The sequence below is a fragment of the Bombus vosnesenskii genome, unplaced genomic scaffold, assembly GCF_011952255.1.
Source record: "Bombus vosnesenskii isolate JDL3184/JDL3185 unplaced genomic scaffold, Bvos_JDL3184-5_v1.1 scf7180000013571, whole genome shotgun sequence".
In the NCBI taxonomy this organism is placed as follows: Eukaryota; Metazoa; Arthropoda; class Insecta; order Hymenoptera; family Apidae; genus Bombus; species Bombus vosnesenskii.
The window spans coordinates 1,735-18,111 of NW_022883128.1; the positions used below are offsets into that span (position 1 = coordinate 1,735).

A 16,377-nucleotide genomic window follows, 5' to 3' on the forward strand; every position below is an offset into this window, starting at 1 on the left:
GGCACCAGCAGTTTATCGCGAATGTCTTTGAAACTAAACGAGTCACACATTATATATATAAGAAAATCTTATTCAGAATATCGATTTTTACAATATATCCAAAAATCATCGAGATCGGAGGGTAATTAGATTTTCCGCAGTTCCACTAAATTTTAACTCCTGTTTCTTTGTTTTTGTTCTGTCTTCGTCATTATATCATAATCCAGAAATAACTTCTTAGATTTTTCCTTATAGGAACTGTATGTGGCAAGATTTCTGGCTGGAATAACACTAGGATTATTTATCTGTGTCGCTCCAATATACATAGGTGAAATATCATCACCAGATACGCGAGGCGCTGGAGGTTCTCTGACGACTATCATCTATAACATCGGTATTCTTGTAACCTTCATAGTTGCACCGCATCTTTCATTATCTGCAATGGCAGGAGCTTTCCTGATCATTAACATTGGGTTTGTAATTATATTCTGGTTTATGCCAGAATCGCCGTACTTTTTCGTAATGAGGAATAGAATAGATGAAGCGGAAGAAGTTTTGGAAAAACTGCGGGGCAAATGTGACATTTCCGAAGAGCTTCAAACGATCATCGATTCCCTTTCGAAAAAGAACAAGCAATCATCGAAAAGTGGAAATTTGAAAGATATTTTTACGTCGAAAGCAAATTTTCGTGCATTTCTTAGTATAATGCTGTTTGCAGTGACGCAACATTTTGGAGGTTTCTTTACGATTCTGACATATGGTCAATTGATTTTTAAATCAATAAACAATATAATGTCAGATTATGTCGTAAATGTTGTAATTGGTGCAGTACAACTTATTTCTGCTCTTGTAACAACCCTGCTAGTCGACAAATTTGGTCGCAAGCCGCTAATACTTGCGTCAGGTGTCAGCGCTGCAATTTGCAATTTCGTGATCGGTTTTTATTTCTTTTTAAAAGAATATATGCACGCAGATGTGCTATCGGTTTCATGGATCCCATTTATATCGTCTCTTATATTAATTTTCACTTTCAATTGCGGCTTATTATGTTTACAGATTATTCTAATGTCAGAAATCTTTGCAACTGAGATTAAAGCAATTAGCACATGTCTCGTCGGTGTAGTCGGCGGATTGCTTGCTACATTAGGAAGTAAACTTTATATATGGATAGCAATAACTTTGAATTATGGTCATTCGCTTCCTTTTTTTGTGTATTTTGTAGTCGTAGCAGTTTGTACAGCAATTATATTGCATGTTACCCCAGAAACAAAAGGTAAGACATTCGCGGAAATCCAAATAGAGTTGGGAAAGTAATTACCATTATATTTCTTCATTTCTTATCTAGTAAAAACATCGACGATAATTTCCATGTTAATAATGTTCCATGTTAATAAAATAAGTGATTCACGGAAAATGTATTCACGGAAGAAAATAAACACTTAATAATAAGGTACATGGCCAAAAATATTGTATAACAGAAATGTTCTAACAAAGGCTGTAGAAATGAAAATGCGAATTCTCAACTCTTATAAACATATCTGTAGAAATATATATTCGGATACAATAGAGAAAGAGAGAGAGATAGAGAGTGAGAGAGGGGGAGGGCTGAACATAGTTTTAGGCCTAAATATGTGTATCTACTAAGTTTGGAGGGCAACACCTTAAACACACATTAGGGTAATAAATAGTGCGATTACAATGTTTATTTTGTTTTTGTAATTCATTTTCTGCGAACTACCACCTCAATCATTTGCTTGCGAAATTTTCGACCAGATCATTTCAAGCTCGTGGTACGAGAGAAGGTCGGATGCACTTCGATTTCTTCCTTTTAATGATAAACAAAAAAATATGTTGTTCCGGTTAAAAAAAAGTTACTATTAGTAAAATCTCAGAAGATATGACCTTGAAATGATCTTATAACCTAACTTCCCCTGAAATACGATTGTTTTTCCGAAACATTCTTTTGTAACGTGACAAACAAGAGAGTAATTAAGGGTAAAAGAGTTATGGCATTCCGTGTAATAGGTAATCTATTTTAGCTATATTGTAATGTGTAATAGTTGCTGTAATGATAAGAGAGTGAATTTGGAGTAGTCGATTTGATTTGTGAACTAAATTTTATTTGTACATGCGTATTAATAAAGAACAGAATTTATAAAGAACAGAAATCAATCACTTATAGAAAGGAACTCGACCAACATGTAACGAAGAAGAAATATTTGTGTAAAGTTCGTTAATGTACAGTGCTGCGGAAACAAATATATTTCTATATATACTTGTAAATTATTTCAGCCTTTGATATTATCTCCGGCCATCATATACAGTTAGTAGATATTGATAAAAACGATAATTACTATTAATTACTATAAATATGTCGGAGATAAAAGAACACCGGAGCCTTTGGAATTTTGGATAATCCTGCAACATTGTAATCTGGAGTCTACTATAGCTGTAATTAAACAATTGTAGTTATTCAATCCGATTGTAATTGTTCGCGAGTTGTGATAATGAGCTTGGGCTCGAGGCGACAGCCAATCGCCGAACGTAGCCGCGGTCACGGGATGAACGCTTTGTCTAACAAAGGCATGGAGTAATTCTATAGTTCTCCTTAAAAAGGAAATAGTTGTAACACTCGACAGTAAACATTCCAACGGTTTCTGTCCCGTGGCTCGCCACACGCAGACCCTATTCTTCGAGCAAGATGATTGCCAGATGTCGATGCGTCTCCGGAGTACATGTTCAGCTAGCCTGAAGGCCTGTCATAAATCTTAGAATTTAGTTGACTAAAGTCCTTCAAACAAACAGTCTTTGTCCCAGCTACGGGAAGATAGGAGCGACCTATTTTTCAACGAACTAACAACTTTCCCTCGAGGACGGCTAGCATCTTTTTCTAACCACCGATATGGAGATTGACCAATTAGCAGCAACGCCAAATTCCCTCACCTTCTGAACGAAGGCTATCCTCGACGAATCCGATGATCTCGTGTCCTCAGACACACCCCATCATAGCTTTCCTCTGCAACATCATCGCGACGGAGAGTCATTCTCTCGTGAGGTCGTATTAGCGAGTTACTTAGAGTCTGTACGCTCGGTGGATATTCCACGTTTTCGCAAAGGGTCCGACTTAGATTTTTGTGAACACGTACACCTATCATCCCGTTAATCGCGGATTCGTTATTGAACCTAAGACCAACATCACTAGTATCGCGAGTGTCCAACCGCCGCGGTTGATTGTCGAGTCAGTAGCATCCATACTCGTATGAACCGACCGTACTTCGTTATAACACGACGATGGCCGATTCCAATGAAGATTCATCAAACGCCCGCAACCTTATTCCTGATCGGTCTCCGACAAATAAAAAGATAATAATAGAAAGTAAATGACAATTGGTTTTGCACAGACCTCTGACGGTAAAGTACTCGGTCTTACAGGTACGGCAACTGGAATTACCTTGATAAGTCGTCAAGTTTATTTACCGAAACGATTTATAACTCTTTTCTTTCAGGATATTCACACCATCACATGATATTACTACCAGTACCACCTATGAATGAAATATCGGAGGATCATATGGCATTATATCTCACATTGGAACCTTCATTTTTTATTCCATTTCTTTGTAAACAAAATTGATATTGGCATTTATAAGTATTCTTACAATATATCCGTGAAAATAAATGTACAGAACACTATTGATGCACAGAGATATTCTAAGCAGCCAATAATGTATATATCAGATATAATATAGTATATAATATAATACCAGTTTTCTATATTAATTCTACTATCGCAGTCACAGCAGTGGGCGCGTACTTCCTTCCTGATCATCCTTCGGTACACGTTAAAAATACCGTGTCCGGTCAGGATCTGCATAGTAAAGTGGTTAATGTACCTCCCATGACTCCTGAACGTGCAGATGTTCGCCACCAGCCTCTTCGTCCAATTGTCGTTGCGATAGTCACGCCACCCTTCCTTCCACTGATCCTCCATACGCTCCTCCATTGCCTTGATCCTTTCATAAAAAACTGAGGTCGTATCTTCTCTTGAACGTGACTGCAGCTATTCTTTTCTAATTCGATATTTCTCAGCCCGGAGCTCGATTGTGTAGTAAATGGATAAGGTACCCGTAAACACGCACAGTGCTGCGTGGGACACTATGCGGTACACCGTAGATGATCTTATCAGCACGGCCATTTACGCCCTCTTAGGAGTATTCCTATTGTAATATCGTGATATAATGTGTTTACAAATAGTGGACAATAGAGATGTTAATCAGACAGAAAAAGACGATTGTTGTTCAACCTGAACTATTCGCGCCAAACGCACAGAAAACAGCGCAATCCACACTCTCTCGGCAACGCCACTCGCAACCTCCGTCTCCGCTCAACTCGCACTCGGCTCCTCGGCTCGCACTCTGCTTTTCGACTAACTCTCTGGCCGTTGCCGCATTCTGTTGCCTTTTTCCTAGGCCCACCGCACACGTGTTCTGCAGGCGCTCGTGGCCAGGGTCACGTAGGTCTTTTCCACGAAACTATGCACTTGAAAAGACCGATGACACATTGATGGGCCCGACGACGCCTCGGCTCTCGCGACATTGTTCATAGATCGCCCGATATTTCTTAGGCCTTTCGTCCACGATACTACACTATTCTTTTTCTTATCTACTGTCTTTACCCATACATGCGCCGCATAGAGCACCACCGACTCCCAGTCTCCATAATAGAGTTTCCTCGCAGAGACGGTGGGACCGTTAATATTGGACAGCAACGATCTCAATGCTCCCATAAGAGCATCGGCCTTATCACGCATTTTCTCCAAATGAGCCCCGAACTTTCTGCAGTTATCTACCTGCACCTCAAGGTATCTAATCTCCTGTTTCGTAGTCAGAAGGTGCCCCTCCACGTTCATCTTAATTACCTTGGGTATTTGCTTGCCTTTCAGCAGTATCACCAACGGTCTTCTCCCGTGCGATCTTCAATCCTTTAATGGCACATCACCGCACAATAATATCTCGAGATAATTTTTAGGAGTATCACCAATTTTCTGGGCATCCCTATAGATTCTGCTTTCTCCAAAATTTTATTCCGACTGAGAGTGTTAAACGTGTTCTTCGCGTCAACCGCTGCCAACATACAAATCCTATTTCTTCTCTTGGATCAGTCAGCAAGATCCATTACTCGGCGCAGGGCTTCACCGTACTCACTCTTCTCCTTAACTCATACTGACCAAATGGGTCCAGTCCCAGGATTTCCTTGATGAGGTTCTTAAACGTGTGCTCCCAGACTTTACAACGTGCTAGAAGCACGCTGGTCGGTCGGAAAGACGATGTTAACGTGGAATCACTGCCCGGTTGAGGTATGAGCATCACCCTCGCTATCTTCCATTTCGTCGGAATCTTGCCCGTGTTGTTCACGGCATTCAACACTCTCAGCACTTTTGCTGCTCTCCTCTCCACCAATGCTTTGACCGCCATCCCTGGTATACCGTCTACATCAGCCGCCTTGTTCGGGTTTATCCTCCTATAGGCATCCATCAGGTCTTCCTCTGGCATCCTCTGAGATCCTGCAGTCGACATCTCCTCGCTCTTCTCCGTTGTATTCCTCAATGTACCTTGCTTTCTCTGCGTTGGCTTCGTCAGGAAGAGCTCGTCAACCCCGATCGGACCCCGTCCAATTGGAGGCCATCCGTCTGGACTCTGCGGGCCATCCTAGACATGGTCGCCCTATAGGACCTGCTCCAAGGGTCCATATCCAGCGTCACACTTAACTCTCTCCAGCATCTTTCCTTATTCGCTTTGATTGCCCTCGCAAGTTCCCTCTTACTATCTTTGTAAAGTTTGCTCAAATGAGTCGCGTCGTTCATGCCCCTAGTCCTAGCACTCTGAGCTTTTCTTCTGCTCTTCGTCATCTCCTTCCTTAACTTGCTTATTTCATCGTTCCACCAATAGTTATATCTCTTCTTACCCATTGGTGAGTACATCTTTTTAAGTGCGGAGGCATACGTCGTTTCCAGAATAGTCTAAACATTCTTCGTCGCCCGTATTATCAATAAATAATTTCTCATAATTATTGTCAAAAGTTAAAACAAATTTGCCCATATCGGCGTCCCTCGTCGAATACTTAAAATTCTCGGCGTTACGTCTTGTCTTTTTAATCCTAAAATTATGCAGGACGTATCTATGGTCTGATGCCGACCAGACCTTCGACAACTTCTTACCTGCATACTTTTTAGCCAATCCCTTGTTCGTGCTAATAATGTCGAGGAAACTTTTCCTTCCGTTCCTACAGAATGATGATCTTCGTTCATACTGATCGGAACGTCCCATTCTTTGCGAACACGTTCAGGAGGCTGATTCCCCTGCTGCCATTTACATGGCCTTCCCATGCGGTGGCCTTTGAGTTAAAATCCCCGGCGATCATCGTTACTGAGTAACTCCTTTTGGTCACCTGAGTCAGAGTGTCCAATTCCTGGACGTAGTTGTTAAACTGTTCCATATTCACATTGGGGGAGCAATAACTCCCAATGTAAAACACGCTATCCACGCTGACTCCTACGATTGCATCTCAAGCGACCAAGGTGGTCTCGTCTGGTTGTTTCCCTTCGAAGAGAGTCATCCACAACGACGCATCGCCCTCGTCGTCGTTGTACTAGTATGTCTGCTGTCTATAAGGCTTCGATATGAATACAACGTGTACTCCCGCTTCGGAGGCATACTGGTATATCAATTCCCGTGCAAGCCTGCTCCTATTCAAGTTAATTATTAAAATCATTATCTCCTGCTAGGATTACCTCTCTTCATCCAGTCTTTTACTGCAGGGCACTCCAGGGAACCGGTAATGTGCCTCAAGATATTCCTGTTCTCCTTCCGCAGATATCACACCTTGGTTCCTTCGTGCACTGGTTTATGGTGTGGCCCCTGTCTCCACATCTTCTGCACAATTCTTTACCAGTGCTCACTACCGTACACCTGGTCACATTATGCCCCAGCATGTGACACCTATACCATTTCAGTACATTGGGCAGAATCCTCGCCGACGCAATTGTCAATCTCGTTTTAACTTTAATAGTCGGTCTGTCCCTGGTAACGGTGCTTGCAGGCAGCACAACCACCGCCTGCTGGGTTTCCCACTGCGTCATCCTTAAGGATTTCGTCTCTATCCATCTTTCTTCCCTTATGTTCAGTTTAGTGGATATGTCCTCCACCAATTCTTCCCTTGTGGCGATGGGGTCGACATTCCCGATTTCCAAGGTCTCCCTATTCGCCAAGGGATACATCTTTGTCACCTGACTTGTAATTTTTCCATTCTAGTTTCGTAGAAAGTGCAGAGCTGGGTCAGAGGCTATTTGTACAGAACTTGTTGTACTTCTTCGTTGCTATTGAAGCGTGGCCCCCCTAACGCCTCTTTATGTGGTTGTGATTTTGCGGAACTTTAACACCTTCGGAATGATAAAAACTACTCTTCTAATGACTATTAACTTTCGAGTAAATGCAGCCGATTGTTACGCGTCGATCTTGCTCAATCAGTTTCTGAACAGCTTTAATTTTTGCTGGTGTTACGTTTGTCTCGACGTCTAGAAAACAATTTATGAAAAGCAAACACTTGGATTGTTGATAATGTTTCATCTCCAAACTGCAGTCGTAATCCATATAAAATTTCATCAATGGGTTTTGTACTCTCAATAGTTAAAAAGTAATAATTAGGCATTGTGCAATAAGACGTGTCGTCTTGTCTGCTTTCTCGGTCATTCAATTATCTGCTAAAGAAACGATGAATAGAGCATCGTTCGTAGCGGAACGTCTTGAAGGCACGTCTGTTTGGATTCCCACACAGTCCCATTTGTATAGCTGACACTGTACCGCACACAGATCGGTTGACATCTAATTGCTACTCATATCGTCGCATGAACTCATTATTTATAATACCGAATTAAAGTCTGAATCATGACTGTATCAACTTAAAGTAATTTCTTGTGTATACTTCTTTCTAAAAATGTAATTAGAAGATCATATTTAGTAATCATATGAATTATAGAGTTCAACTATTTTCCTTTACTTCATATAGAGTGCAAGGTTTAGAACTACCTACACTCTTCGTCAAAAAAATAACCCAGGTGTGTTATCTTTAATTTCTTAATGACGCGTCCAAAGTTTTTCGTCCGTAACGTTTAATATCAAAACATTATGAGCTCAGGATATGCGATTCGTTGAAAATAATTAAAAATCTTATGAGGTTTAGTGTGTAACAAAAAAAGTTGTTTTATTTTAAGAACGAAATGATAACACATGTACAATAAGAAAATAATAATCAACAGAAATTGTAACTAACAATAATAATTTAACAAACATATATACTTATTTAATAATGAGTACATCCCCCTTTATTTTCTATTCCTTCTATTGTACGATTTGGTATCGATTTATATAGTTTCTGGATATAATTTTGACTTAACGTATCTCATTCACGTACAATTGCATTTTTTAATTCTTGTATGTGTTGATACTGCTTTCCATTCGCGTATACGTCGTGAAAAAGTTCTGCCCAGCGATTTTCAATAATATTAAGGTCCCGGAAGAGTGCAGGCCACGGCAAAATAGATATTTATTTCAATAAAATATGATTAGACCAATCTTGATGTGTGTACAGATGCATTATGTTGTTGAAAGATGTAATCAGGTCAAAAATGCGTTCTGTATGATTATTTATTTGTTCTTTGATTAAATTTATAGCGACACTCGACAGTAAACTTTCCAATGATTTCTGTCCCGTGGCTCGCTACACAAAGACCCTATCCTTCGGACAAGATGATTGCCAGATGTCGATACATTCTTACAGAATATTTTCAGCTAGCCTAAGGACCCACTTCCGAGCCTACCTCGACAGGTGGGTGTGTTACACCAGTAAGGAAGGAGAGGAAAAGCGATCCGTCGAGCGTGGCGTCCCGCAGGGCTCGGTGCTGGGCCCCATACTATGGAACGTTGCGTACGACGAGGTACTACGATGCCCGCTACCCCCAGGCGCGGCCATAGTATGCTATGCGGACGACACCCTAATCCTGGTCGAGGGTCGTGGCTGGCACGAGACGCTGCGCATTGGCGGAATCGCAACGGCCTGTGCGATCCGTGCCGTGAACGAACTGGGCCTGAGAGTCTCCCCTGCGAAGTCGGAGGCCACCTGGTTCTTTGACAGGAAGAGGCGAGGGACACCACCGCCCGGCCTATGCATAAACATGGCAAGTGAAACCGTCCGGGTGGGATCACAGATGAAGTATCTGGGACTCACCATCGACAGCCAGTGGACGTTCGAGCCGCACTTCGACTCACTGATCCCGAAGGTGTCAGCGACTGCCAATGCCCTGTGCGGCCTACTACCGAACATCGGCGGGGCCGGAGACGCGGTGCGCCGACTTTACGAGGGCGTCGTTCGGTCACGAGTGATGTACGGGGCCCCAGTATGGGCGGACGACCTGATGGCAAGCCGTCGCAGCATTCTGCTCCTGAGAAGGCTGCACAGAGTGACCGCCATCAGAATCATTAGGGGATACCGGACAGTGTCTCACGCGTCGGCGTTCACCCTAGCCGCGTCGCCCCCGTGGGAGCTGCGGGCGCTGGCGCTCAGAAAGAGATACACCCGCCGGAGAGAATGGCACCCGGGAGAAGACCCCACCGAGCAGGCGGCTCCAAACGACACAGGAACCGCCGAGGAGGACACATGGAACCTGTGGCGATCCCAACTGATCAACGGGAGAAGCGAACACCGAGGCGCGGATGCGGTCCTACCAAACTGGGATGCATGGAGGAGCCGCCACGGCCTCCCACTCACATTCAGGATGACACAAGTACTCACCGGACACGGCGTGTTCGGCGAGTTCCTGAAGAGAATAAGGCGAGAGACGACAGACATCTGCCACCACTGCGGAGAGGGCAGGGACACAGCGCAGCACACCCTGGAGCTCTTTTCGGCGTGGGAGCTGCCCCGCTACACCCTGCGGCACGCCATAGGAGAAACGTTGACCCCCTCAGCGATTGTGGAAGCGATGTTGAGAGGGTCACAGGAATACGAGGCCGTCCGCCTCTTCTGCGAGCGAGTTATGCTCGCGAAGGAGCGAGTGGAAAGGGAGATAAAGAAAAACTCTCACCCCTGCAGGATAAGACAATGGAGAAGGATGGCAGTCAGACGACCCAGAGCCGCCCCGCCACCACCCCAACGGACTACGACCAGAAGAAGTGACAGCACTAGAGGCAACGACCTCCCCCTAACGCCCACTCAATAGCCGGCTCGAACAAGAGAACGCGAGAAGGGGATGCAACTGAAGTTAATTCATAAGAGGTTCCTGGAGCACCCCTGTCACGCGCATAAGATGGTCATCGTGGAGTTTTAGTTGGTAGGAGTCCGACACTACTCTGCTGTTACGCGATCATTGCAGCAGCGGAGTGTCCATGAGGATTTCTCCACGTACAAGAAAAAAAGCCTAAGGACCCACTATAAATCTGTGGCGGATCGGTATCAACAGGACGCTGACAGGACGAGGCATCAACGCGGCGCAACACCTCCCGGGCGATCCGCTGGTACCAACCGCCAACACTAGAGGGCTACGACGACAACGAGTCTGTCTGTCTAACTCGCTAGCGGTCGAATATACGAGCGATTGTTACAAATACCGCACCTAGCGAGACTCCCTCTACGTCTAAGGCAGGGACTACCGGGCATAGCCTTACTGACGAGTCCACCGGTAGTCCCGGGACGAAACGCACTCTCTCTTTCCTTTCATCCGTCACAAATCTTAGGATTTATTTAACTAAAGTCCTCCAAAGGGACAAATAGTCTTCGTCTTAACAGTCCCTATACCTATCACCAACTACGGGAAGATACTGGAAATCTACTTTTCTCACGTACGACGCTTCCCGTTAGCAACTTTCTCTCAAGGGCGGTTAGCATCCTTTTTCAACCACCAACACAAAATTATCCAATTAACAGCGACATCCATTACCCTCACTTTTCGAACCAACGCTTTCCTCAACGAATCTGATGATCTCGTACCCTTAGATACACCCCATCATAGTTTTCCTATGCAGCATCATCGTGACAGAAAGTCAGTCGTTGGACGCCTGTCCGAATTAATAGTTGGTAGTTGGCAGCAATCACTGATCCGAGTTGCTCGACATCTTAGGCAATCATCGAACTTGTATCGCTTATCGAAACACATCAACCCGAGTTCGAACTTGTAATCGCGAACCGCGAACCGAAATTAGTAACCCCGAGTTTTGCGCCATGTGTACACACAGAATATATTGTTAATAAATATTTGTTGTTAAATATATTCGAGTGTATCTTCAGTAACTATTAAGACATATCACCTTAAATTGGTGACCTCGACGTGATCGACAGCGAAAAGAGGTGTGACCGTGATAGCGCTACCGAGACTTCGATTATCGCGAATCTAAGACTGTGGAAATCTGGACCTACTACCGCTACGACGAACACGGAACAGCCCTTCCATCTTCAGCTAAACCTCGGCACCTCACCTCCGATCGACGCGCAAATGCAGGTGACTGGATACGAAACGATGACCAAGCCAGGAGTGATGTGGCCATCGCGAAGTTCATGGGCATCACCATCAGCACATCATATTAAAAAATGGAACAGAGGCTTACGACCGTACATGGAATGTACCGCACCGTACCGACAGGTATCCATCGCCACATCGAAAACTCCGCGCAACATCTGCACGGGTTTGACAACAAGCGGTCGACGCTTTATCCCGCATCGAAAGATAAATCCGCAGATGCCGAACGCACAACAAACGCACAAACGCACACGGAAACAACGAACGAAATCATACAACCAATATGTACAACACAAAGAAGAAACGTTATCACTGGTAAGGGAGTACTGTGGCGGCACTCAACTGCAAATACCACCACTCGACACCAACTAGTGTCGGACGACGGCAGCGTAGTGGTTAGCGCCTTAGCTTACGAACATTCGGGACCCGGGTTTGAATCCCGGCGACCGTAGTCCAATGTTTCTTTCCACGGCATCTAATTAAGAGGAAGGCAGCAGTACCTCCCAGCGCCATCTACATCAGCAGTAGCACTATCACCCACAACTGTATAGCACCTCAGATTAACTCATAATTAATAAATACTATCTTCAGCCACCTGTTGATTATGCTCGGGGAAGTTGCTCTCCGCAAAATTCCGTAACCGTTACTCGTCGCATCTTATGACGACTATTACGCCAGCATTATGTTAGCGAGCATGAGGGATCCCATGACTGCATCACAAACGAAGAATGAACAAATATGAAGTAAAAATCATTCGTTGGCAGCTACAAAGATACTTCTGCTTTAATTGCGCACAAGAAAATAAATTTTGTTGCAAGAAAGAGAAAAATCATACATAGTACAATTTTCAAACAATAAATATGTGCTTATAGGACTTAAATTTGGGAAGTAATTATGTAACTGCTATGACAATCATACACCGAGATTATACAGGTGTTCGGTCACAGATATGAAAAATTTAAGGTGCGATTTTTCATGCCAAAATGAGATGAAAATCAAAAATAAGAAAATGGTGTTTTCAGTTTTGTTTTTCAATTATTAACAAATAGATATGTCCCGAAATAATCCTATGTACGACAAACATGAACGAAAGTAGACCAGCTCATGCAGCAGGGCGCTCGTCCAGTATGCATAGAGTGCGAAGTCGTAGAGAACCGTGACATTCGGAGATGTAAACGATCCTGCAGGACGTTTTGTAACAAAACTCGTAGATTAAATATTAAACCTACTTATCATTGAAATCCACAACAATATATCGAAAACCGCCTCATGAAATTTCCAAACACAGAAGATTAATGTTTCTACTAATCCTTTGCCTTCTTAAATAATTAATAAACGAAAGTACATATTGAAAATACTTATATAAAGTCCATGCATACACTACTACTACTGTATGACTACTAATGTATTCTTGTAATGTATAATTATCTAATAATGTGTAATAATATAAATCAATATACAATCAAATGAAAAATTATATTTATCGCATTAAATAGCTCTTTTAAGTTTCCGCTTTTGTTACCGAAATGATTCTATACTTGGGAGACAGTTCCAATCTTTTTAAGCACATCTGGCGAGAACAGCCACCCTTCGTTTTCTCAGTATCATATTCTTACCTTTAAAAAGAACTACTCCAATATTCTGACTATCCCTGGTTAATATCGAGTTATACAAAGAAAACAGAATCATTGGTGAGAAGTAACGTAAACTTTTCTTTCTAAACGAACTTTCCACTACCTTGCACATGTTCTAGCGATTTTAGAAACTTGGTTAGAGGGTAGAACAGTTCTGAAAGGCAGAATCATTTCGACGGCCAAAGAGGACCATTAGAAGATTTGCATAAACATAAAATTCTAGTTAATTGTAGTTAAAATATAGGTTCAAGATAGTTCTTCGTAATTTCTTCGTTTTTTGAGGAGTTTTTATATTTTAGTCTTTTGAACTTTCTTGCTTTTAACCATTTTATTTTTATTTTTTATTCTATTTAGTTCCAACGAGTGATTTAAGTGCATTGTAAGTATAGTGTATATAATGCATGCTGTGTGTATCATTCGCATGGTGTACTTTGTTTGTAAAAAACGGTGAATAATTGAACATTTACTGTAATATAAAACTATTGCTTTTTTTGTTACGATTTTTCTGTGAACAATCTGGACACTGCCGATGCGTGTGTGATTTTTCTATGGACACCTGTGGACGGAACAATCGCGTTGCGCGTTTGAAATTTGTATCAATACGTTTATTTATATGTACTATTATTTATTAATTATTTATGGAGACAAAAAATTAATCCTCTCTACTCGAAAATTCCATGAGACGGTTTTCGATAGGCTGTTATGGATCTTGAGTATGAATCTAACCTTGATAAGATTTTTCTTACGTAACACCGCGCAGGATTTTTTACGTCTTCAAATTTCACAATCTTCTTCTCTAAATTGTTGCCCATATATCGTTCGATTTGAGAATCCTTGTGCAACTCGCTCCTTGGGCTAACCTACTTTCGTATAATTAAGAAACAAAGCCAAAAATGCAATTTTTTTATTCTTGATTTTCGTCTCATTTTGGTTCGAAGAATCGTATTTAAAACTTTTTACATCTTTGCCTTGTATAATCTAACCTAGACCTAACTCATTAATGATTATTATTTTCAATGTCAAGAAAAGAGAAATATATCATTACGGTTAAATTAACAGCCGTCAGCTTTATAATTAATTTTAATTATTTAATTTTATTTATTTTAATATTAAATAATAATCAACGATTGCTTCGAACTAGAATACTGCTCTTGTCGAGTAAACAAACTCCACATGCTGCCGTTTACTAATTTACCAATATTCTACAGTACTTTAGTGTAATTCACGATAGGAGTAAGCAGACAGAATTGACATATTGACAGAAACACATGTCAGGCAAATATATCTTGTTATCTTAATCTTAAGCCATTAACTTCTTTCTTGTATTGATATTAAATATGATTATCATCAATGAGTTAGGTTTAGGTTGCGCTATACACGGAGTTCAGTGAAGTAGCGTATACAATTTTTCAAGTACGTTCGATAATGTAAGCATCAAATATTTCTAACAAAACTGAATCAATTTTGAATCGGTTAGCAATTACAATATATATGTCGGAGATGAAAGGACACCGGAGCTTTCCCCTTGGAATTCTTCGGAAAACCCCCAACATTTTAGTCTCTATAATTTAACTCGATTATAATTGTCCGAGATTTGTGATAGTGAGCTTGGGCTTAAGGCGACAACAAGTCGCTGAACGTAGTCGCGGTCACGGGATGAACGTTTTTATCTGACATAGGGATGGAGTAATTCTATACCTCTCTTTAAAAGAAATAGTTGTAGCGGCACGCGACAGTAAACATTTTGTTTTTTTATGTTTATTAAAATTTACAATCAATTCTCGCGTTGAGGATTTTCAGTAATTTTTCTGGCGTGGCGCAGTAACATTGCCAATTGTTGAGGTTATTCGGTGTGTAAACAGAGAAAACACGTGGATAAATTGTAAGGTAGAAAATATATTTAAATAGAAGTGTAATAAGTAAAAATACAATTTGAGCTGGTCCAGATCCGCACGCTAGCTGTGTTACCTAATAACTGAAAAACCCCGAAGCCAACGTCGCCTGTCTACTGTTTATGGCCTGACTTTGTCGCAGTCTTTTGTCTACAAGCTGTCAATGGCTTCAGTGCTTGAGAAAACTAAAAAAGACCAGATGTAGAGTTTTCTTAGAAGTGGTAACCACTTCAACACCAATTATTTATAATACGTTAATACTTATTATAGATAAGTATAATTTGTAAGTAAGTATTACAAATAAGTAAATATTACTTAATTTAAATAACTAATTGAATCTATCGTTTAGGTCTAGCGAGTAGTGTCTCTTCAGCCTGTGAACCTGGCCCGACGTATCAAGTAGTCCATTGATTAGGGGGTTTCGGTGTTTGTTGACTCCTTTGCTATATCTGTCTCTATATTTTGCTATTTCCTCTTTGACTGTGGGTATCTTGAGGTCGCGATGTATGGTTTCGTTGGTAACATACCAAGGTGCGTCTATTAAGGATCTTAGCGTCTTCGATTGGAAGCGTTGTAGTATTTCGATGTTGGAGTTACTTGCTGTTCCCCATAGTTGGATTCCGTAGGTCCAGACAGGTTTTATTACGGTCTTGTAGAGGGTAATTTTATTCTGTATGTTTAGTCCGGAGCGACGGCCCGTGAGTCAATAGAGTTTTTTTAGTTTGTCCTTTAGTTGCTTCGTTTTATCTCAGATGTGTTTCTTCCGCGTTAGTCTCCTGTCCAGGGTCATACCCAGGTATCGGACTGAGTCCCTGCTAGGAACTGTTGCATTGTTGATGGTGACCTGGGGGCAGGTTTGTTTTCGGAGCGTGAAGGTTACATGTGAGAATTTCTTTTCGTTAATTTTGAAGCCCCATTTATGAAACCACTTTTCCATGGAGTCGAGACTTCGCTGGAGAGTGGATGAGGCTATTGCCGGGTCTGCGTGGGTAGCTAATAGCGCAGTGTCGTCAGCAAATGTGGCTATTGTTATCTCGTTTGATATAGGTAAGTCGGCAGTGTAGATGGAGTACAGTAGGGATCCGAGGACACTACCTTGGGGTATGCCGGATTCTATTGGGAATGTTGCGGAAGTGGCGTCTAGGCATTTAACCATGAATTGTCTATTGGTTAGGTAGGATTTAAGGATGGAGTAGTAGGGGTGGGGTAACATCTTTTTAAGCTTGTAAGGTAGCCCTTTATGCCATACTTTGTCGCATGCCTGTTGAATGTCAAGGAATACCGCTGAGCAATATTTTTTCTTTTC

The 16,377-nt window shown here is 41.9% G+C and overlaps 2 protein-coding genes across 3 annotated transcripts; one reads left to right on the forward strand and one right to left on the reverse strand.

The window, feature by feature from the left end:
* Positions 1 to 201: 201 nt before the first annotated feature.
* On the forward strand, positions 202 to 2,252 carry LOC117238603 (facilitated trehalose transporter Tret1-like). 2 transcript variants are annotated; one of them, XM_033503630.1, is made up of 2 exons: positions 202 to 373; positions 482 to 2,252. In XM_033503630.1, exon 2 carries the CDS (start codon positions 502 to 504, stop codon positions 1,291 to 1,293), a length of 792 nt encoding a protein of 263 aa, XP_033359521.1. In that variant the 5' UTR covers positions 202 to 373; positions 482 to 501; the 3' UTR covers positions 1,294 to 2,252. The 2 variants fall into 2 exon arrangements, with proteins under 2 accessions (XP_033359521.1, XP_033359520.1); XM_033503629.1 differs by having other exon boundaries at positions 203 to 2,248.
* A 4,571-nt stretch (positions 2,253 to 6,823) lies between these two features.
* LOC117238604 lies at positions 6,824 to 7,255 on the reverse strand. Its single transcript, XM_033503631.1, has one exon. The coding sequence runs from the start codon at positions 7,253 to 7,255 to the stop codon at positions 6,824 to 6,826; it is 432 nt and encodes a 143-aa protein (XP_033359522.1).
* Positions 7,256 to 16,377: the final 9,122 nt, after the last annotated feature.